This window comes from Ranitomeya variabilis, chromosome 3, assembly GCF_051348905.1.
Source record: "Ranitomeya variabilis isolate aRanVar5 chromosome 3, aRanVar5.hap1, whole genome shotgun sequence".
Taxonomy (NCBI): Eukaryota; Metazoa; Chordata; class Amphibia; order Anura; family Dendrobatidae; genus Ranitomeya; species Ranitomeya variabilis.
Window position 1 is genome coordinate 716,402,667 of NC_135234.1, and position 25,313 is coordinate 716,427,979.

The window sequence follows — 25,313 nt, forward strand, 5'->3', positions numbered from 1 at the left end:
CGTCTCTTTATTTTGTTTGGATGTTGGAAGGGTTAAAAGTTTAGCTGCACTTTTTCAATTTTTTCAAGAAAGTTTACAAAACATATATCTGTTTCCATATCGGGCATAGAAACTGCGCCCCTCAAAGTATTCATAACTGCTGTCAAGTAGTTAATCCTTCTGGTGCTTCGTAGGGAATTAACAAAGAGGAAAAAATGGAATGAAAAATTATTTTTTTTCCACTAAAATGGTATTAATATCTTAACAGGCCACAATAGCTAGCACATCCAAAACCCAAGGCCATTACTTGGCTGCAGATTGCTATGACTAACATTGGGACCACACAATCACGAACGTGGGGTGTCGATAAGGTTAAAGAGGGAGCCCTCTGTCCAGCATTTAGGTGGTTAAGGGACCATGATCAATGTCAGCACCGATCATGGCAAATGCAGAAGGGCTTCACCTATATGCAAAGTGTGAAAAAACGTAGTAGATCATCCACTTGTGAATGGTAAAATCACTTCTTTATTTCGATTTCATTAAAAACTCTTTCATGCTGTCCAAAAATTCATATCTGACTTGTTTGCGGCTCAGATACCGCTCTTAGTCATAGAGAACACATAGGTATAATGAACATGAACAGACTATTTAAAATCATGACAACCAATTACATACAGTCATGACAAAAGTGTTGGCACCTTTGAAATTGTTCCAGAAAATGAAGTATTTCTCCAAGAAAATTATTGCAATTACACATATTTTGTTATACACATTTATTCCTTTTTGTGTATCGGAACAATACAAAAAATGCAGACGAAAAAAGGCAAATTAGACATTCAGCTCTGGCAAAAACTAAGAGACCACCACATCAAAACCCTGTCATGGTCAGCCCAATCTCCAGACCTGAATCCCATTGAAAACCTCTGGAATGTAATCAAGAGGATGATGGATAGTCACAAGCCATCAAACAAAGAAGAACTGCTTACATTTTTGCAACAGAAACAGTGTGAAAGACTGGTGGAAAGCATGCCAAGACGCATGAAAGCTGTGATTAAAAATCATGGTTATTCCACAAAATATTGATTTCTGAACTCTTCCTGAGTTAAAACATTAGTATTGTTGTTTCTAAATGATTCTGAACTTGTTTTCTTTGCATTATTTGAAGTCTGAAAGCACTGGGTTGTTGTTTTTTTTATTTTGTCCATTTCTCCTTTTCAGAAAAAAATACAAAATTTATTGCTTGGAACTTCGGAGACATGTTGTCAGAAGTTTGTATAATAAAAGAACAATTTACATTTTACTCAAAAATATACCTATAAAGAGAAAAATCTGAGAAACTGAACATTTTGCAGTGGTCTCTTTATTTTTGCCAGAGCTGTAATTTCACACAAAACCCCCAAAATGGTTTAGACAAAAATTGGTGGTATCCTCAAAATATTTGGTTGCACACCCTTCGTAATGAATAAATGCAATTAATCACTTCTTATAGCCACGGACAAGCTTCTTACTCCTCTCAACAGGAATTTTGGACCACTCTTCTTTTGCAAATTGCTCCAGGTCTCTCATATTTGAAGGCGCCATTTCCCAACAGCAATTGTAGGATCTTTCGCTGGCCACTTCAGAACTCTCCAGCGCTTTATTTCCATACATTTCTGGGTGCTTCTTGAAGTATGCTTGGGGTCATTGTCCTGCTGGAAGACCCATGACCTAGAATGTAATCCCAGCTTTTTGACACTGAGCACTACATTGTGACCCAAAATTCTTTAGTAATCTTCAGATTTCATTATGCCTTGCACACAGTCAAGGCACACAGTGCCAGAGGTAACAAAACAACCCAAAAACATCTTTTGAACCTCCACCATATTTGATTGTAGGTACTGTGTTCTTTTCTTTGTAGGTCTCATTCCATTTTCGGCAAACATTAGAATGAGGTGTTTTATCAAAAAGCTCTATCTTAGTCTCATCTGTCCATAAGACACTTTCCCAGAAGGATTTTGGCTTACTCACGTACTGTCACGTGTGTGTCATGTCCTCCTGGGAAATCTGAGGTTAGAAAATCACTACGTATTATGAATCACAGATCTTCCATTTAGCTAAGGTGTTTGGGTTTAATATTAAATGGATTTTGTTTTGTTTGGTGTTGGTAGAGATTAACAACCCTTTCTATACTGGTTATAAACTTGCAGCTCCATCTCACAGCTGTTCCTGACTTGTCATTTCCTCTCCTTATAAAATCTGTCCAGACCTTCTCTTCCTCGCCAGTGAAAGTTTTGTTTACTAGCTCCTTGGAGTTGCTGTGCTGAGTTGGAAGTCGTTGCTGCTGGAGATTGTTGCGTGCTGTTTTTGGGTGTATGCTTTCCTCAATGTCCTATTCCCATTTTATTTTGTACATTCCTACCATTCCCTATATACTTTTATTTCTTTGGTGAGTGTTTGTATGTGAGTTGTTTTTTGTTATCCCTGTTTGTCCTGCATGTTTATACACTTGCATTTCTGTCCCAGGCCTTCTTGGGAGGGGACAGCTTCAGGTATAACAGGAGAACAGTAAGTTTGGTGGTCCAAACCTACTCACCTTTTAGAGGTAACTTTGGGAGCAGGGATAGTTAGGGTCCCAGTCCTAGAGACAGTGCAGGGCCCCTTTCCCAGCGTGACACATACTGTACATTTTGGCAAACTGCAGTTTATGTCTGTCAGCAGTGAGGTCTTCCTCGGTTTCCAGCCACAACATTTCATTCATTTAAATGTCAACGGGTAGTTTCCGCTGACACTGTTGCACCTAGAGTCTGCAGGAGAGCTATTTTTGTTCTCCATGCTTAGTGTGGCACACACAATGCAAAGATTGAGTCAACTTCTCCCCTTTTTATCTTCTTTCAAGTATGATTTTCATATTGCCCACACCTGTTACTTTCCACAGGTGAGTTTGAATGAGCATCACATGCTTGAAACAAAGTTATTTACCAACAACTTTCTAAAGGTGACAACAATTTTGACCAGCGCGATCGCGTGACGTGATGGCGGGTCACCCGTTGGTTTTTCATGACACAGGGCGTCTGCTGAAGACCTCTGTGCTTGTGATGACGATTCTCCTGTGAACCCCAGCGTTTATAGCTGGCATTCATAGGAGATCGTGGTTTTCACTATGCATACCAGTGCTGAATCACTGCTATGTGTAGTACAAGTGATTGGATGATCGCAGGTTCATGTCCCCTAAGAGGACTATTAAATACAGTAAAAAGTGAAACATTTTTTTTTTAAATAAAAAATATAAAAATTAAAATCCCCCCCTTTTTTACCCCATTAAAGGGAACCTGTCTCCCCCCCCCCCCTTCCCCCAGGCGTTTGTAACTAATAGAGCCATCTTGTGCAGCACTAATGCTGCATTCTGACAAGGTGGCTCTTTTAGTTCGGGTCCCTGGGACTGCTGAAATAATCGCTTTTGAAGTTTGTCCCTCATACCTGTGAAATCGTCCCGGGGGCAGGGCTTTCCCCCCGAATCCAGACGCCTCCCAGCCACCAATCATGGCCTCTGCACGCCGGGCGCCGCCTCCTCTTCCTTCATTATCGTCCCCAGAGCCTGTAAGTTCAAAGGGCAGCGCAACTGTGCATGCCCGAAAAAAACAACAACAGCGCAGGCGCCGGAGACGCAAATGAAGGAAGAGGAGGCGGCGTCCGACACGCAGAGCCATGAGTGACGGCTGCGAGCCATCTGGATACAGGGGGAAAGACCTGCCCCCGGGACAATTTCACAGGTATGAGGGACAAACTTCAAAAGCGATTATTTCAGCAGTGCCAGGGACCCCAACTAAAAGAGCCACCTTGTCAGAATGCAGCATTAGTGCTGCACAAGATGGCTCTTTTAGTTACAAACGCATGGGGGGGTGACAGGTTCCCTTTAAAAATAAAACCATTAAAAAAAAGTTTGGTATCACTGCATTCATAAAAGTCTGATTTATCAAAATATAAAATAAATTTGAGCTGTAAATGGGTAATGAGAAAAAATAAAAATGCCAGAATTACATTTTTTATTGTCTGCCACAACATTGCAATAAAAGGCTGTCAAAACATTGTATGTACCCCATATATAGTCAATATACCTGTAGTATAAAGAAAATCAGCTTAGGATGCAAAAAATAAGCCCTCACATAACTTTATGTTCCAAAAATTAAAAGTGTTATGGGTCTCAAAAATGGCCACGAAAGCCACATTTTTTTCTACAATTTTTTAAAAAATTTTCACCACTTAATTGGAAAAAAAACTATGCATATTTGGTGTCGCTGTACTCCTACTGACCTGGAGAATTATATTCCCAGATCAGTTTAACCATATTGTGAATGTGGTGAATAAAAACCAAAAAGCAATTGTAGAATTGCATTTTTTTTTTTGCAATTTCAATGCACTTGGAATTTTTTGCCTGCTTTCCAGTGCATCAGATGGTAAAATGAATGGTGTCATTCAAACATACAACTCATCCCTGAAAAAACATGCCCTCGTACGGCTATATTTATGGTACAATAAAAAGGTTATGGCTCTTGAGAGGAGAGGGAAAAAAAAATGAAAAAATGGAAATTGGCCGCTGCGTGAAGGGGTTAAGCTCTGTGAAAATAAACCGAGAGTAGGGATAGAAAAGGTAGCGATCCAGGGGAGGAATAGTTATCAGTAGGCAAATTGTAATAATTAGCTGAAAAAAAGAATGGGAAGCACCTCCAAAAAGTAAGTAAGGGGTTTACTGTTTTTTCTGCTCTCACTGAATAGCTTGATGGAGGTGAGTTTCATTGCTCCTTACATTTGGTGTGGGTGCTGTGTGGCGGCCATTGTCGCTGTGGTGCTGGTGGGGCAGCGCGGTCTGGAGTCATGGGGACTCTGTCTTGCAGGATGGGTGCTGTGAAACACCAGGCCGTCTGCCCTGCCGCTGCATTGCCGCTGTGGCGGTAGTTGGCACGTGGCTCCGCTGTGGGGGCGATGGGGACTCCTTTCATTTGGGGTTGGTGCTGTGTGGTGGCCATTGTTGCTGTGGTTTTGTGCTGGTGGGGCAACGCTGTCTGAAGACACCGGGCCGTCTGCCCCGCCTGTGCATTGCCGCTGTGGCGGTAGTCAGTGTGTGGCTCCGCTCTGTGGGGACGATGGGGACTCCTTTCATTTGGGGTTGGTGCTGTGTGGCGGCCATTGTTGCTGTGGTTTTGTGCTGGTGGGTCGGCGCTGTCTGAAGACACCGGGCCATCTGCCCTGCTGGTGCATTGCCGCTGTGGATGTGGTCGGCGCACGGCTCCGCTCCATTACGTCGGTAGGGACCCACTACGAGGTTCGCCGTGATGTGGCAGTGGCTTCATACAGTCTGATCAGAATGTTAAACTAAGAACCTCATGTTCAGTTATATATATTTTTGTCTAGCGGCTTTAGATCATTGTATGATTTTTGGAGGTACTGTCCATTCTCTTTTTCAACAAATTGTAATAATTACTTTTTTTTTTTTTAATTAATGAAATAAATTGTAAAAGATTGAATCAACATCAGACAATCCAATTTTCGCTGATCACACAAGTGCTCCTGTTTGACACCGCCTAACCATTTCTCACCATTGTCCTGTGCGGGATGTGCAGGGACAAACCAGATTGGCAGCGCAATTGTCAATATGCATTTTAAGCAGGTGTCACACTAAACCTATGAAAAAATCGGTCTGAGTCTCCCTGCCGAGAGTCGCACAAGTGTTCTCCGTATGGTCATCTGTGTGTAATGTGTTTGCAATGCAGTGATGCGATTTTTTTTCTCACCTATGTATCCGTATGACATCCACTGATGAATTTCCCCATTGAATTAAATTGCTCAATGGGCTGAAATGAGGAAAATGTGTGCGTATTTGTCGCAAGCTAGACGGAAGGTCCGTGTGGCGTCCAAGTTTTTCTCTCGCACCCATAGGCTTGCATTGACGAGTCTCGGACAATATACGCTTACAATCACAGCATGCTGCCATTTTACATGCACGTCGAATACGCCCGAGAAAAAATACGGTGATGTGAGCTGCTCCATAGATTAACACTGGTCCGAGTGCCAAGCGATGTTTTCTCGCATAGCTCTCACCCGTAGTCTACGGTAGTGTGACGCCGGCCTTACTCATACACTTCCAAGAAGTACAACAGAGGAACTGCTAAGAAATGGTGTTTTGTCGTTTTTGTTTGGGGCATACAAAATTGTAGTAATACAGACATCTCAGGAGACCCCACAGTCTGTTATGAGCAGGACCCTGATACAATGTAATTAAGAGCCAATAATAATGTACCTCTGAGAAAGAAAGATTACGGTAGTTATAAGTGCCGGCATAATGCCTTGTGTCAGGGGATTTATGATCCATGTAATTAAATGGCTGATGTTATCCGAGTCACGCTTCCAGTTATAGTGGCATTTTAGGCATTTGTTATATGGAGGAGCTGACGATTTCTATAGGGCTACACATGATGGGTATTTGCTGCTGGTGAGGCTGCCCCCTTATCTCTCTGTGGCCTTCCGAGGTGTCTGATGTCTATAAAACACATTTGTCAGCAATGTGATACTCTTCAGCAGAGACTACGCTGACGGTTCCAGGACTGTCATGCTGTCAAACAATATTCTCCTATTTTATTTTTAGCTTTTTCACATTTTTTTGTTAATATCTTTTGCAGCGTTTTGTGGTTACAACAATAGGGAAAACAGAACTCTTGCTGGTATTACTAAGTCTTGGTACCTCCAGGCACAATGTTCAGTATTGTTATCATTTTTTAACTGCTAGTCAGTATATTATTTTAGATATTTTTCACCTTTTATTTATTTTTTTACAATAGTTCCTATTAAATTCATTTTTTTGTTTGGGATGCAGTGTGGTTGTCTTGAAAAATGCCAATTTAAAAGGGTCTGTCTTCAATGTGGTAGGCGTGGGCAAGATACTCATCTCTCACGATACATGAAAGTGGGGTCCTGGGTGGGTGTGTGGACTTGTGCTGAGAGTGCTACACCCTTGCAGGCCGCATATCACTGATGACTTTGGTTGGCCAAGACCAGATGTTTGACAATTCAATGAGCGATAACACCAGTTGAAAATAAACTTTTTACTCATCGATAACTTGGGGTGGGGGAATATATACAGTAGGTAGCGGGGACACAAGTTGATGAAAGTTTCCTTCACAATATGGATCATGTTTAGCACACAGTTTGAATTCGTTCCTCTTTGCCCACTTGTCCTCTACCTTTAACTTTCCTTTCTACTTCACCAAAACCCAGCTCAGTACTACAGTCCAGTCAGCAAGAGTCCTGTTCTCAATCTACAATTCCATGTCTTCTTTCTCCTCGAGGTAACTGTGTTGCCAGTATGGCCGGTACTTGACTTCTCTATGATTGACGCTTTGGAACTCTCACCCAGGAAACTCTCTTCACATCTCGTACTCTGTCCCGTTACCTCTCGGAGTTATAAACTCTGGGCCGTATTGCTAGGCATCCTTCCCCTGGACTCATCTACGATCAACGACTCTGACATTCGGTTATGTCTTTCCTTCTCCTAGGATCTCGCTATCCCCTGTCACTGTCTCCTCTCTCATTAGGGACACCCACGCCATGCTTCTCAGATCAGACATTAGGTCTGATTTCTACGCACACTGGGACCTGTCTGACGTTCTGACAAGAAACTGGGCTAGTCCCAACCATTAACTCTCACTTTCCCTACAAATTCACTTTACACATTATGTTAACACACTTTTTCTTCAAGGGGGAAACCTGGTCAAAATGTCCATCTCCTTACATTTCCACAAGATACATTCAGGATAGGCGATATATGAAATATTGGTAAGAGTCTGCCTTCTGGGACCTCCACCCATCCTGAAAATAGAGCTTTCAAAGTCACTTCTATAGGGCTGATGGAATGGCTACTTCCAGAAGTGACTTGAGCATTCATTTACTTATTTTACTCACGTTTATAGCACCATCGTTTCCACAGCACTTTACAGTCATCATCTCTGTCCCCATTGGGGCTCACAATCTGCATTCCCTATCAGTATGTGGGGTGGAATGTGGTAGAAAACCCACGCAAACACAGGGATAATATACAGACTACATGCAGATGTTGTCCTTGGTGGGATTTGTACCCAGGATGCCAAAATTGATCAGTAATTAAGACTCTCAATTCTGAGGTAAAATCTGGATTCAGACTTTCCCATTACTGACAGAATCTTATCAGTAGCAGGCACCATCTTCTATCTCAATAATGGGAAAATCCGTCTTCACTAAATACAGATTTTACCTCAGAATTGAGAATTTTGATAAGGACTGATCAATTCTGTAAGAGAAAGAAGCATATTTCTCTGATAAGATATATTTCAGAGTTGCTTATTTTTACATGTACTATTCATTTATTAAATGCAAATTAAAATGGCGGTTACGCTTTAAGTTATATGCCATAAATTATGGTGGTGAGAAAGCACTTTCAATACAATCCCATAGGGTGTCGTCGTGACGATCGACAACCAAGCAGCAAATGTTCCATTTTCCTGCAGCGCCCCTACAGGAGTGATGAAGTATTACATGTTTTTTTTTTATTGCACTCATAAGATGTAATGTACGGACTTGCTGGATACAAAGGTATTTAAAAGTAGGTTATTCCCTTACATAGGTGAATACATTGCTTCCTGTTGAGTTGTACATGACTCTGCATAACTAACCATTGATCTGACTGCCGGGACTATCTAATTTCAGCCATCAGCACTGGTGATTAAGGAATTTCTTACATTACTTGCCGTGTGCCACACGGTGGTCCCAGAAAAAGATGAAGATAAAATAATTTATCAGGCCTCCTCGCCAGGTGAGTGATGACACCCATGATCTGTGCCGGCCAAGCTCTACATATCTAATAACCAATCCGTCGTGACAATTTTTGTTTTTTTTTTTGCAAAAAGTCTTGCTTAAAATTATGGTATTGTTTACTATTTCCAGCCAACTTATGTGTCTCTATTGTTACAGACAAAAATGGAAAAAATAATCATGTAGCCAGATCATAAAGTCAAAATAGTGGCATATATTTGTCACACATTATGGTGCATGTTTTTACTAGACTCTTTATAGTTTACTAAAAGTGGGTAGGGCTTAAGAGAAATCTAGAAGTCTTATGCAAATAAGAATTGAAGTGCACCAGGGGCGTGTCAGTGCACTCGGACTGCTTTTTCCAAGTGCATTTGCACACCCCTAGTGCACCTTCAGACTGGCTGACATATGACTTCTACACTAGATTTCTCACGACTGTCACTTTGTATCGGTACATAAGAGGTGTCATTTTTTATTGGGGAACAAGCAGACCTGCTGCTGCTTCCACATGTATTAATGTTGTCCGTGGCCCCCCTACTGACTACAGGTATTAAAGATGGCGGATTATTCTATATTTTATCATTTAATTTATTTTGTTTTGCAGATGAAGGAGCTCTTGTTAAAGGAGCAAGAAAACTTGGCTACGCATTCACCGGACGAACGCCAGACTCTGTCATTATAGATGCAGTAAGTACAATTATTATTTTTTTTTATGCAAATTTCTCTTCAGAGAAAAAGAGGACTTGAACTCTATAGCGCCACCTGTTGGAAGTAGCGATCCTACAAGTCACAATCAACCCTCTAACGAGTCGTGCAATATGACTTAGGATAAAAGCCAAATCAGTATCTCAATTCGCAGACAAGGTGTTTCGGGCTGTTGGCCCTCATCAGTGCGAAGCATGAGAACTGATTAGGCTAGGTGAGAGGCTCTGGACTGGGGTCTAAGGGGTAACGTTTCTCCTTATGGAGAGTGACATACCAGCTGGCTTGTCAAGGTAAGGAGGCTTATTCGCCGTGCAATGCTCCTCTGGGAAATTTGATATGCAAATTGCCTCTTCAGAGAAAAAGAGGACTTGAACTCTATAGCGCCACCTATTGGAAGTAGCGATCCTACAAGTCACAATCAATCCTTTAACGAGTCGTGCAATATGACTTTGGATATTGATTGATCTTTTGTATTCCATGGTCACTACAGTGAAATTCATCTAATCCGCCATCCAGACAGTTTGATAATCTGAAAAAAGCACAAACACAAAACATATAATACAATATGTGTGTGTATATATATATTTATATATACAGTTGTGCTCAAAAGTTTACATACCCCGGCAGAATTTTTGCTTTCTTGGCCTTTTTTTCAGAGAATATAAATGATAACACCAAAACTTTTTCTCCACTCATGGTTAGTGGTTGGGTGAAGCCATTTATTGTCAGACTACTGTGTTTTATCTTTTTAAATCTTAATGACAACCCAAAACATCCAAATGACCCTGACCGAAAGTTCACATACCCTGGTGATATTGGCCTGATAACATGCACAGAAGTTGACACAAATGGGTTTGATTGGCTACTAAAGGTAACATCCTCACCTGTGATCTGTTTGCTTGTAATGTGTGTGCATAAAAGTAAATTCTAATTTTCTGTGATACTGACTTTTGGGTTTTCATTGGCTGTAAGCCATAATCATCAACATTAACAGAAATAAACACTTGAAATAGATCACTCTGTAACGACTCTATATAATATATGAGTTTCACTTTTAGTATTGAAGAACTGAAATAAATTAACTTTTTGATGATATTCCAATTTTGTGAGAAGCACCTGTGTGTGTGTGTGTGTGTGTGTGTGTGTGTGCGGGCAGTGGCTGGGCTCTGGGGCACAAGCTGTGCTGCTGGCAGTGGCTGGGCTCTGGGGCACAAGCTGTGCTGCGGGCAGTGGCTCAGATTCAGATCTTGTTGCCGAGATCTCACCCCGAGATCTCGGGAGACGAGATCTCGTTGACAAGATTTGAATCTGAGCGTGCGCCGGCCCGGCGGCCATTTTCCCGGCGCCCATGTTCTCGGAGGCCACCGCAACTTGCCATTCACGGATGAGCGGGAGCCCTCCGGGCTTTGACAAAATGCCGTTGGAGCCCCCACTGAGCCCAGAGAGCCGCTGCCACAGCCCCGCAGCACAGCCCCTGCCCGCAGCACAGCCACAGCCGCACCAGCATGGGAAGGGAGGCTGCATCGGGACCGCCGCCGCATGATTTGTAAGTATATTGCGACTACAAGACGCACCCCCATTTTCCCCTTACATTTTTGGGGAAAAAAGTGCGTCTTGTAGCCCGAAAAATACGGTAGTTTACAAAGTGAGTTAATTAGACATATGAATCAAATCAATATTTGTTGTATCTGCCCTTTGCCTTCAAAACAGCATAAATTCTTTTAGGTACACTTTCACACTGTTTTCTAAGGTCTATATTCTTCCAAACATCTTGGACCAATAACCACAGAACTTCTGTGGAGGTCGCTTGTGAAAATCCTATTTTTTCATGTGACCCCAGACAGACTAGATGATGTTGCGATCAGGGTTCTGTGTGGGGTCCCATCATTATTTACAGGACTCCTTGCTCTTATTTACCCTGAAGATAGTTCTTAATTAACATACATAGTGAAATAGCAACATAGTTAGCAAGGCCGAAAAAATACATTTGTCCATCCAGTTCAGCCTATATTCCGTCAGAATAAATCCCCAGATCTACGTCCTACTAAAGAACCTAATAACTGTAAGATACAATATTGTTATGCCCCAGGAAGACATCCAGGCCTCTCTTGAACCCCTCGACTGAGTTCCCCATCACCACCTTCTCAGGCAAGGAATTCCAGATTCTCACTTCCCTAACAGTAAAGAATCCTCTTCTATGTTGGTGGAAAAACCTTCTCTCCTCCAGAAGCAGAGAATGCCCCCTTCTGACCGTCACCTTCCTTCGTATAAACAGATCCTCGGAGAGATATTTGTATTGTCCCCTTATATACTTATACATGGTTATTAGATCGCCCCTCAGTCGTCTTTTTTCTAGACTAAATAATCCTAATTTTGCTAATCTCTCTGGGTATTGTAGTTCCCCCATCCCCTTTATTAATTTTGTTGCCTTCCTTTGTACTTGCTCTAGTTCCATTATATCCTTCCTGAGCATCGGTGCCCAAAACTGTACACAGTGCTCCATGTGCGGTCTAACCAGGGATTTGTACAGAGGCAGTATAATGCTCTCATCATGTGTATCCAGACCTCTTTTCATGCACCCCATGATCCTGTTTGCCTTGGCAGCCGCTGCCTGGCACTGGCTGCTCCAGGTAAGTTTATCATTAACTAGGATCCCCAAGTCCTTCTCCATGTCAGATTTACCCAGTGGTTTCCCATTCAGTGTGTAATGGTGATATTGATTCCTTCTTCCCATGTGTATAACCTTACATTTATCATTGTTAAACCGCATCTGCCACCTCTCGGCCCAAGTTTCCAACCTACCAGATCTGTTATGATCCTTAGTGGTTGAGGATCACAAATTACTCCAGCAAGGTGACTAAATATAGGACAAGCTCTAAGGAGGTGGAAAACTGGACTGACCGCAAAACTGAACCTATCCATCCACACTAGAGGCAGCCGGTGAACGTGTCTAAAATCCTAGACGTCTCGAGCCAGCCTGAGGAACTAACTACCCCTAGAGAGAAAGAAAGACCTCTCTTGCCTCCAGAGAAATAATCCCCAAAAGATATAGAAGCCCCCAACAGATAATAACGGTGAGGTAAGAGGAAGGCACATACACAGGGGTGAAAGCAGATTCAGCAAAAGAGGCCCACTAATTCTAGATAGCAGAAAATAGAAAAGGGGTCTATGCGGTCAGTAAAAAACCCTTACAAAATATCCACACTGAGATTTCAAGAACCCCCACACCAACTAACGGTGTGAGGGGAGAAACTCAGTCCCCTAGACTAACCAGCAAGTAAGAAATCACATTTTAACAAGCTGGACAAAAAACATGATGAACGCTGATAATCAGAAACTGAACAAACAAAAACTTAGCTTGTCTTGGAGAGACTGGGAGCAAGGTAGTCACCAGGAATCTGAAGAGCACTGAATACATAGATAGCAGGCAAGGAACTGAGTATCCAGGTGAGTTAAATAGGAAACCAACCAAGGATAACGAACCAGGTGATGAAGCCAACCTGCAGAAAGACAACACTACACAGTACCGCTTGTGACCACTAGAGGGAGCCCAAAAATAGAGTTCACAACAGTACCCCCCCTTGAGGAGGGGTCACCGAACCCTCATCAAGACCCCCAGGGCGATCAGGACGAGCTGTGTGGAAGGCACGAACCAAATCGGCCGCATGAACATCAGAGGCGACAACCCAGGAATTATCCTCCTGACCATAGCCCTTCCACTTAACCAGATACTGAAGTCTCCGTCTAGAGATACGAGAATCCAAAATCTTCTCCACCACGTACTCCAATTCGCCCTCGACCAGCACCGGAGCAGGAGGCTCAACAGAAGGAACCACAGGTACCACATACCTCCGCAACAAAGACCTATGGAACACATTATGGATGGCAAACGATGCCGGGAGATCCAAACGAAAAGACACCGGGTTAAGGATTTCCAAGATCTTATAAGGACCGATGAAGCGAGGCTTAAACTTAGGAGATGAAACGAAGTCGGGGACCCACACCGCGGCGGCGGTTGGCAAAGCGCTGAGCCCTCTCCTGTGACAATTTCAGATTGTCCACCACATGGCTCCAAATCTGCTGCAACCTATCCACCACAGAATCCACCCCAGGACAGTCAGAAGACTCAACCTGACCCGAGGAAAAACGAGGATGGAAACCAGAATTGCAGAAAAAAGGCGAAACCAAGGTAGCAGAACTAGCCCGATTATTAAGGGCAAACTCGGCCAATGGCAAAAAAGTCACCCAATCATCCTGATCAGCAGAAACAAAACATCTCAAATAAGTCTCCAACGTCTGATTAGTTCGCTCGGTTTGGCCATTAGTCTGAGGATGGAAGGCCGACGAAAAAGACAAATCAATGTCCATCTTAGCACAAAAAGTTCGCCAAAACCTGGACACAAACTGGGATCCTCTATCAGACACAATATTTTCAGGAATGCCGTGCAAGCGAACCACATTCTGAAAAAATAGAGGAACCAAATCGGAGGAGGAAGGCAGCTTAGGCAAGGGCATCAAATGGACCATCTTGGAAAAACGATCACACACCACCCAGATGACAGACATTTTCTGAGATACTGGCAGATCCGAAATAAAATCCATGGAAATGTGCGTCCAAGGCCTTTTCGGGACAGGCAAAGGCAAAAGCAAACCGCTGGCACGAGAACAGCAAGGCTTAGCCCGAGCACAAATCCCACAAGACTGCACAAAGGAACGCACATCCCGCGACAAGGAAGGCCACCAGAAGGACCTAGCCACCAAATCTCTGGTACCAAAAATCCCAGGATGACCCGCCAACACCGAAGAATGAACCTCGGAAATAACTCTGCTGGTCCATCTATCCGGGACAAACAGTCTCTCTGGTGGACAACGGTAAGGTCTATCCGCCTGAAATTTCTGCAGCACTTGTCGCAAATCTGGAGAAATGGCAGACAAAATCACTCCCTCTCTGAGAATACCAGCCGGCTCAGAAACTCCCGGAGAGTCAGGCACAAAACTCCTAGAAAGTGCATCAGCTTTCACGTTCTTCGAACCAGGCAGGTATGAGACCACGAAGTTGAAACGGGAGAAAAACAACGACCAACGAGCCTGTCTAGGATTCAGGTGCTTGGCAGACTCGAGGTAAATCAGATTTTTGTGATCAGTCAGGACCACCACACGATGTTTAGCTCCTTCGAGCCAATGTCGTCACTCCTCAAATGCCCACTTCATAGCCAACAACTCCCGATTACCAACATCATAATTTCGCTCGGCAGGCGAAAACTTTCTTGAAAAGAAAGCACACGGCTTCATCACAGAGCCCTCAGAGCTTCTCTGCGACAAAACAGCCCCTGCTCCAATCTCGGAAGCATCAACCTCGACCTGGAAGGGGAGAGAGACATCTGGCTGACATAAGACTGGAGCTGAAGAAAACCGGTGCTTAAGCTCCCGAAAGGCCTCCACGGCCGCAGGAGACCAATTAGTCACATCAGAGCCCTTCTTGGTCAAATCCGTCAAAGGTTTAACCACACCAGAAAAATTAGCGATGAAACGACGGTAAAAATTAGCAAAACCCAAGAACTTCTGAAGACTCTTAACAGACGTGGGCTGAGTCCAGTCATGAATAGCCTGGACCTTGACTGGGTCCATCTCCACAGTAGAAGGAGAAAAAATAAAACCCAAAAAGGAGACCTTCTGTACTCCGAAGAGGCATTTTGAGCCCTTCACAAATAAAGCATTAGTACGCAGGACCTGAAACACCATCCTGACCTGCTTCACATGGGACTCCCAATCATCAGAAAAAAACAAAATGTCATCCAGATAAACAATCATAAATTTATCCAGATATTCTCGGAAAATGTCATGCATGAAGGACTGAAACACAGAAGGAGCATTAGAGAGTCCAAAAGGCATCACCAAGTACTCAAAATGGCCTTCAGGCGTATTAAATGCTGTTTTCCATTCATCTCCCTGCTTAATGCGCACAAGATTATACGCACCACGGAGATCTATCTTGGTGAACCAACTGGCACCCTTAATCCGAGCAAACAAATCAGACAATAGTGGCAAAGGATACTGAAATTTGACTGTGATTTTATTCAGAAGGCGATAATCTATACACGGTCTCAAAGAACCGTCCTTCTTGGCCACAAAAAAGAATCCTGCACCAAGAGGGGAAGAGGATGGGCGAATATGTCCCTTCTCAAAAGACTCCTTTATATAACTCCGCATCGCGGCATGCTCTGGTATAGACAAATTAAAAAGTCGTCCCTTAGGGAATTTACTACCAGGAATTAAATTTATAGCACAGTCACAATCCCTATGAGGGGGCAGGGCACTGGACCTGGGCTCATCAAATACATCCTGGTAGTCAGACAAAAACTCAGGGACCTCAGAAGGAGTGGAAGAAGCAATAGACACCAACGGAGTAGCGCCATGAATTCCCTGACAACCCCAACTTGACACAGACATAGCTTTCCAATCTAAAACTGGATTATGAGCCTGCAGCCATGGCAGACCCAAAACGACAACATCATGCAAATTATGCAAAACTAGAAAGCGAATCACCTCCTGATGTACGGGAGTCATGCACATGGTCATTTGCGTCCAATACTGAGGCTTATTCTCAGCCAAGGGCGTAGCATCAATTCCCCTCAGAGGAATAGGAAATTCCAAAGGCTCCAGGACAAAACCACAGCGCCTGGCAAACGACAAATCCATCAGATTCAGGGCAGCACCCGAATCCACAAAAGCCATAACCGGGTAAGACGACAAAGAACAAATCAAAGTAACAGACAAAATAAATTTAGGCTGTATAGTACCAATGGTGACAGGTTTAGCAACCTTTTTTAAGCGTTTAGAGCATGCTGAGATAACATGAGCAGAATCACCACAGTAAAAGCACAACCCATTTTGACGTCTATGACTTTGTCGCTCAATTCTGGTCAGGGTTCGATCACATTGCATAGACTCAGGTCCCTGTTCAGAAAATACCGCCAAAGGATGAGCAGATTTGCGCTCCCGCAAACGCCGATCAACCTGAATGGCTAAAGCCATAGAATCACTCAGACTTGTAGGGGTGGGGAACCCCACCATAACATCCTTAATGGCTTCAGAAAGACCTTCTCTGAAATTTGCAGCCAGGGCACACTCATTCCATTGAGTAAGTACTGACCATTTCCGAAATTTTTGACAATACACCTCTGCTTCATCCTGCCCTTGAGAGAGGGCCAGCAACGCTTTTTCTGCCTGATTCTCAAGATTAGGCTCCTCATAAAGCAATCCAAGAGCCAGAAAAAACGCATCCACATTAAGCAATGCAGGATCTCCTGGCGCCAGAGAGAAAGCCCAATCCTGCGGGTCGCCACGCAACAAGGAGATAACAATCTTTACTTGCTGAGCGGAATCACCAGAGGAACGAGGTCTCAGAGATAGAAATAACTTACAATTATTCTTAAAATTCTGAAACCTAGATCTATCTCCAGAAAACAACTCAGGAATGGGTATCTTTGGTTCTGACATAGGGCTATGAATAACAAAATCCTGAATACTTTGCACCCGTGCAGCAAGATGATCCACACTAGAAGTCAGAGTCTGAACATCTATGTCTGCAGCTGAGCTCAAAACCACTCAGAGTTCAAGGGGATGAAAGAAGCTAGACAGACTGCAGCACAAAAAAAAAAAATGTACTCAGGTCTTCTTTTAATCCCACTTCTGCGATGCAAAAAACACTTTAGGGCCTGCTATACTGTTATGATCCTTAGTGGTTGAGGATCACAAATTACTCCAGCAAGGTGACTAAACATAGGACAAGCTCTAGGGAGGTGGAAAACTGGACTGACCGCAAAACTGAACCTATCCATCCACACTAGAGGCAGCCGGTGAACGTGTCTAAAATCCTAGACGTCTCGAGCCAGCCTGAGGAACTAACTACCCCTAGAGAGAAAGAAAGACCTCTCTTGCCTCCAGAGAAATAATCCCCAAAAGATATAGAAGCCCCCAACAGATAATAACGGTGAGGTAAGAGGAAGGCACATACACAGGGGTGAAAGCAGATTCAGCAAAAGAGGCCCACTAATTCTAGATAGCAGAAAATAGAAAAGGGGTCTATGCGGTCAGTAAAAAACCCTTACAAAATATCCACACTGAGATTTCAAGAACCCCCACACCAACTAACGGTGTGAGGGGAGAAACTCAGTCCCCTAGAGCAACCAGAAAGTAAGAAATCACATTTTAACAAGCTGGACAAAAAACATGATGAACGCTGATAATCAGAAACTGAACAAACAAAAACTTAGCTTGTCTTGGAGAGACTGGGAGCAAGGTAGTCACCAGGAATCTGAAGAGCACTGAATACATTGATAGCAGGCAAGGAACTGAGTATCCAGGTGAGTTAAATAGGAAACCAACCAAGGATAACGAACCAGGTGATGAAGCCAACCTGCAGAAAGACAACACTACACAGTACCACTTGTGACCACTAGAGGGAGCCCAAAAATAGAGTTCACAACACAGATCCATCTGTAGCAGAATACTATCTTCTCTTGTATTGACTGCTTTACATAGTTTTGTATCATCTGCAAATATCGATATTTTACTGTGTAAACCTTCTACCAGATCATTAATAAATATGTTGAAGAGAATAGGTCCCAACACGGACCCCTGCGGTCCCCACTGGTCACAGCAACCCAGTTAGAGACTATACCATTTATAACCACCCTCTGCTTTCTATCACTAAGCCAATTACCCATTTACACACATTTCCCCCCAGACCCAGCATTCTTATTTTGTGCACCAACCTCTTGTGTGGCACGGTACCAAACACTTTGGAAAAATCAAGATATACCACATCCAATGACTCACCTTGGTCCAATCTATAGCTTACCTCTTCATAAAAACTGATTAGATTGGTTTGACAGGACATTGGCTGTATGTTTGAGATCACTTTCCCGCTGCAGAATACATTTGTAGACAATCAGATGCCTCCCTCATGGCATCTGCCTGTATTTCTCAGCATAGAGGACACCAAGAAGTTGTAATGTTGAGGATAGTAGACACAGTGGTTGATCAAGGGAACTTATTGCAGCACATAAAAACATATCAAGGTTATTTCTCTTCTAAATCAGATGATTTCTAATAGTGGCATCAGGTCAGAACTGGCAGTAATTTGGGGGACACAGCTGCGCCAATCTACTGTTCGGAGAAGTCGGGCCAGATGTGGTCTTCATGGAAAAATTATGGCCAAAAACAATACCTTCAACTTGGAAACAAGGCCAAGTAACTAAAATATGCAGAAAGCTATAGGAACTGGGGTGCTGAAAAATAGCAGCAAGTGCTCTTGTTTATTGAGTCAAAATATGAATTATTTGGCTATAACAGAAGGCAGTTTGTTCTCGAAAAACTGGAGAGCGGTTCAGTAATGACTGTCTGCGGACAGCAGTGAGGCATGGTGGAGGGTTCTTGCATGTTTAGGGCTGCATTGCCACAAATGGAGTAGGGGATTTGGTCAGCACTAGTGGTGTCCTCAATGCTGAGAAATACAGGCAGATACTTATCCATCAAACAACACCATCTGGAAGGTGTCTGACTGACTCTAAATTTATTCTGCAGCAGAACAAGGACCCCAAACACACAACCAGTGTAATTAAGAACTATCTTCATGGCCTTAATATCTGCAGTCGCAGCGTTTGCCACTGTATCACGGCCCGATGGGTGAGGGGCCCTCTGACACCAGCAAATGCTTCAGCTGATGTGCGTCCTCGGATGGACATTCAGCTGAAGTGTATTACGGCGCATAGACCCGATGGAAATACACGCTGCCGACCAATCAGAAGCCAACAGCTGACTTCAGTGTGCACGTGTCTGGAGGACCCACGGCAGTGACATCATGTGCTCCCATTGCATGCACGCTGAAGTCAGCTGCTGGCTTCAGAAGAGGACACCACGCCGTGGGGGAGTGGAAGGAAGGTGAGTATAATGGTTTCTTTTCTTTTCTATACATTAAAGAACAGCAGCAGAACTGGGGACATATATCAGGATGGTGTCCACCCCAAGATAAGAGACATATACCAGGATGGGACCCACCCCAAGATAAGAGACATATACCAGGATGGGACCCACCCCAAGATAAGAGACATATACCAGGATGGGACCCACCCCAAGATAAGAGACATATACAAGGATGGGACCCACCCCAAGATAAGAGACATATACCAGGATGGGACCCACCCCAAGATAAGAGACATATACCAGGATGGGACCCACCCCAAGATAAGAGACATATACCAGGATGGGACGCACCCCAAGATAAGAGACATATACAAGGATAGGACCCACCCCAAGATAAGAGACATATATCAGGATGGGACCCACCCCAAGATAAGAGACATATATCAGGATGGGACCCACCCCAAGATAAGAAACATATACCAGGATGGGACCCACCCCAAGATAAAAGACATATACCAGGATGGGACCCACCCCAAGATAAGAGACATATACCAGGATGGAACCCACCCCAAGATAAAAGACATATACCAGGATGGGACCCACCCCAAGATAAGAGACATATACCAGGATGGGGTCCACCCCAAGATAAGAGACATATACCAGGATGGAACCCACCCCAAGATAAAAGACATATACCAGGATGGGACCCACCCCAAGATATGAGACATATACCAGGATGGGGTCCACCCCAAGATAAGAGACATATACCAGGATGGAACCCACCCCAAGATAAAAGACATATACCAGGATGGGACCCACCCCAAGATAAGAGACATATACCAGGATGGAACCCACCCCAAGATAAAATACATATACCAGGATGGGACCCACCCCAAGATAAGAGACATATACCAGGATGGAACCCACCCCAAGATAAAATACATATACCAGGATGGGACCCACCCCAAGATAAGAGACATATACAAGGATGGGACCCACCCCAAGATAAGAGACATATACCAGGATGGGACCCACCCCAAGATAAGAGACATATACCAGGATGGGACCCACCCCAAGATAAGAGACATATACCAGGATGGGGCGCACCCCAAGATAAGAGACATATACAAGGATAGGACCCACCCCAAGATAAGAGACATATATCAGGATGGGACCCACCCCAAGATAAGAGACATATATCAGGATGGGACCCACCCCAAGATAAGAAACATATACCAGGATGGGACCCACCCCAAGATAAAAGACATATACCAGGATGGGACCCACCCCAAGATAAGAGACATATACCAGGATGGAACCCACCCCAAGATAAAAGACATATACCAGGATGGGACCCACCCCAAGATAAGAGACATATACCAGGATGGGGTCCACCCCAAGATAAGAGACATATACCAGGATGGAACCCACCTCAAGATAAAAGACATATACCAGGATGGGACCCACCCCAAGATATGAGACATATACCAGGATGGGGTCCACCCCAAGATAAGAGACATATACCAGGATGGAACCCACCCCAAGATAAAAGACATATACCAGGATGGAACCCACCCCAAGATAAGAGACATATACCAGGATGGAACCCACCCCAAGATAAAAGACATATACCAGGATGGAACCCACCCCAAGATAAGAGACATATACCAGGATGGGACCCACCCCAAGATAAGAGACATATACCAGGATGGAACCCACCCCAAGATAAAAGACATATACCAGGATGGGACCCACCCCAAGATAAGAGACATATACCAGGATGGGACCCAATCCAGGATAAGAGACATATACCAGGATAGGCCCACCCCTTTATAAGATATAAATACCAGGATGGGGCCCACCCCAGGATAAGGGACTTATGCCAGGATGGGGGATATATATCAGAACGGTGCCCAGGATAAGAGTTCCTTCAAGAACTGAGTGAAAATACAAGTGTACCTAGAAGAATTGATGCTAATTTGAAGGCAAAGAGCGGTCACACCAAATATTAATATGATTTAAATTTCTCTCTTGTTCATTCAGTTTATTTTTATCAATTAACAAAATGTAAATCATTAAGTCTTCTATTTTTACTTTTAGGGGTGAGTTTTATGTACTTTTCTATTACTTTCCTATTTAATGATCTTACCTCTCTGAGATCTTAAGGCCCCGTCTCACTAAGCGATTTACCAACGATCACGACCAGCGATATGACCTGGCCGTGATCGTTGGTAAGTCGCTGTGTGGTCGCTGGGGAGCTGTCACACAGACCGCTCTCCCCAGCGACCAACGATCAGGGGAACGACTTCGGCATCGTTGAAACTGTCTTCAACGATGCCGAAGTCCCCCTGCAGCACCCGGGTAACCAGGGTAAACATCGGGTTACTAAGCGCAGGGCCGCGCTTAGTAACCCGATGTTTACCCTGGTTACCAAAAAAAACAAACACTACATACTCGCCTTTCGGTGTCCAGGTCCCTTGCCGTCTGCTTCCTGCTCTGACTGAGATCCGGCCGTACTGTGAGAGCAGAGCGCAGCGGTGACGTCACTGCTGTGCTCTCACTTCTCACTGTACGGCCGGGAGTCAGTGAGAGCAGGAAGCAGACGGCAAGGGACACCGAAAGGCGAGTATGTAGTGTTTGTTTTTTTTGGTAACCAGGGTAAACATCGGGTTACTAAGCGCGGCCCTGCGCTTAGTAACCCGATGTTTACCCTGGTTACCAGTGAAGACATCGCTGGATCGGTGTCACACACACCGATTCAGCGATGTCAGCGGGGCCTCAACGACCAAAAAAAGGTCCAGGCCATTCTGACACGACCAGCGATCTCGCAGCAGGGGCCTGATCGCTGGTACGTGTCACACATAGCGAGATCGCTATGGAGGTCGCTGTTGCGTCACAAAACTTGTGACTCAGCAGCGATCTCGCTAGCGATCTCGCTATGTGAGACGGGGCCTTTATTGTTTCTCACAGGGGATGTGATGTGGGCAGCTGTTTGTTGAGTCCTCATACAAACTAGACTGAGACAAGGGAGGATTTTTTCGCACTGCAGGCCCATAGAAATCCCCTTTTTTTTAGTTTCAACAGTTTTTATAGCAGATAACAACAAAATAACATGAATGACATAGTATATGTAGTACAAGGATCTCCTCGCAGGAGGAAATATATCAGACTACAAAGGAGAAAAACAATATCCTTGACTTACTGAGTTTAGTTGTACAAAACAAATACACATCAACATAAACTCAACTGTGTTATAATAGTTAAAAGAGGGGGAAGGGAAGAGGGTGATGTAGAACCTTAGGTGGTAATGATGGGAGTTACGTTGACGTAATTCGTTTAAATCAAAAGTCGTAGCCATTAGGTAGTAGTATCTGTATTATATTTTTTTACAGATAGTGACATTATTCTGGTAAAGTCGCCATCAGTCTGTGATTGGATCCATGGGTCCCAGATACCTCGAAAGATTTCAAGAGAATCGGATCTGGTGGCTTCAATTTTTTGATATAACATTATTAGATTTATCCGTCTTTTCACCTGCTTTATCGACAATGTATTGGTTTTCCATTGTCCGTGTATGTGATTTCTAGTTGCCATGGTAATAAAATCAATAAGACGACAACTTTTGTTATTGACGTTGATTGGTCTGTCACCTAAAAGGAGTACTGTTGGTTAATTTTATTACATCCTTCCAAAGAGATTTCATTGTGGGGCATGTCCACCAGGTGTGAAGTGTATCTCCCATGTGAAGCATTTGTCTGAAATTGTATGATAGGTATGGTGTAGGTAACTGGGAACAGGATGAGTTCTATGGAATAATTTAACCCCTTAGTGACAGAGCCAATTTGGTACTTAATGACCGAGCCAATTTTTACAATTCTGACCACTGTCACTTTATGAGGTTATAACTCTGGAACGCTTTAACAGATCCCGGTGATTCTGAGAATGTTTTTTCGTGACATATTGTACTTCATGTTAGAGGTAACATTTCTTCGATAATACTTGCGATTATTTATGAAAAAAACGGAAATATGTCGATAATTTTTTAATATTTAGCAATTTTCAAACTTTGAATTTTTATGCCCTTAAATCAGAGAGATGTGTCACACAAAATAGTTAATAAATAACATTTCCCACATGTATACTTTACATCAGCACAATTTTGGAAACAAAATTTTTTTTTGTTAGGAAGTTATAAGGGTTAAAATTTGACCAGCGATTTCTCATTTTTACAACAAAATTTACAAAACCATTTTCTTTTAGGGACCACATCACATTTAAAGTCACTTTGAGGGGTGTACATGACAGAAAATACCCAAACTTGACACCATTCTAAAAACTACACCCCTCAAGGTGCTCAAAACCACATTCAAGAAGTTTATTAACCCTTTACGTGCGTCACAGGAACTGAAACAATGTGGAAGGAAAAAATGGACATTTAACTTTTTTTTGCAAAGATTTTACTTCAGAACCAATTCTTTTTATTTTCACAAGAGTAAAAAGAGAAAATGAACCACAAAATTTGTTGTGCAATTTCTCCGGAATACGTCTATACCCCATATGTGGGGGTAAACCACTGTTAAGGCGCACGGCAGAGCTTGGAAGAGAAGGAGTGCCGTTTGACTTTTTCAATGCAGAATTGACTAGAATTGAGATCGGACACCATGTCGCGTTTGGAGAGCCCCTGATGTGCCTAAACAGTGGAAACCCCCCACAAGTGACACCATTTTGGAAACTAGACCTCTTAAGGAACTTATCTAGATGTGTGGTGAGCACTTTGAACCCCCAGGTGCTTCACAGAAGTTTATAACGTAGAGCCGTGAAAATAAAAAAATTGCATTTTTGCTACAAAAATGATCTTTTAGCCCCCAAATTTTTATTTTCCCAAGGGTAACAGGAGAAATTAGACCATGAAAGTTGTTGTGCAATTTGTACTGAGTAGACCGATACCCCATATGTGTGGGTAAACCACTGTTTGAGCACATGGCAGGGCTTGGAAGAGAAGGAGCACCGTTTGACTTTTTCAATGCAGAATTGGCTGGAATTGAGATCGGACGCCATGTTGCATTTGGAGAGCCCCTGATGTGCCTAAACAATAAAAAAAACACAAGTGATACCATTTTGGAAACTAGACCCTTTAAGGAACCTTTCTAGATGTGTGGTGAGCACTTTAAACCCCCAGGTGCTTCACAGAAGTTTATATCGTAGAGCCGTGAAAATAAAAAAATCACATTTTTTTTCTACAAAAATGATCTTTTTGCCCCCAAATTTTTATTTTCTCAAGGGTAACAGGAGAAATTAGACTATGAAAGTTGTTAAGCAATTTGTCCTGAGTACGACGATACCCCATATGTGGGGGCAAACCACAGTTTGGGCGCATGGCAGAGCTTGGAAGAGAAGGAGTTCCGTTTGACTTTTTCAATGCAGAATTGTCTGGAATTGAGATCGGACGCCATTTCGCATTTGGAGAGCCCCTGATGTGCCTAAACAGTGGAAACCCCCCACAAGTGATGCCATTTTGGAAATTAGACCCATTATGGAATGTATCTAGATGTGTGGTGAGTACTTTGAACCACCAAGTGTTTCACTGAAATTTATAACGTCAAGCCGTGAAAATAAACAATCCTTTTTTTCCTCAAAAATGATTTTTTAGCTCGCAATTTTTTATTTTCTCAAGGGTAACATGAGAAATTGGACCACAAAATGTATTGGGCAATTTATCCTGAGTATGCTGATACCCCATATGTGGGGTAACCCTAACTTTAGCTCCAACCCTAACCCTAGCCCCAACCCTAACCCTAACTTTAGCCCTAACCCTAGCCCTAACCCTAAGTTTGGCCCAACCCTAACCCTAACTTTAGCCCCAACCCTAGCCCTAACCCTAACTT

At 43.4% G+C, this 25,313-nt stretch overlaps 1 protein-coding gene across 3 annotated transcripts in view; it reads left to right on the forward strand.

Moving 5' to 3' along the window:
* The window catches only part of ATP8A2 (ATPase phospholipid transporting 8A2), a 1,034,865-nt gene that overhangs the window by 345,918 nt on the left and 663,634 nt on the right, over positions 1-25,313 (forward strand). For all 3 annotated transcript variants that reach the window (XR_013224076.1, XM_077298312.1, XM_077298313.1), the window contains 2 exons: positions 8,692-8,797; positions 9,401-9,483. Coding sequence is in view for 2 of the 3 variants with exons in the window: in XM_077298312.1 (XP_077154427.1) it covers positions 8,692-8,797; positions 9,401-9,483 (189 nt within the window). In the remaining variant the exon portion in view is untranslated. The remainder of the gene's footprint in view (positions 1-8,691; positions 8,798-9,400; positions 9,484-25,313) is intronic.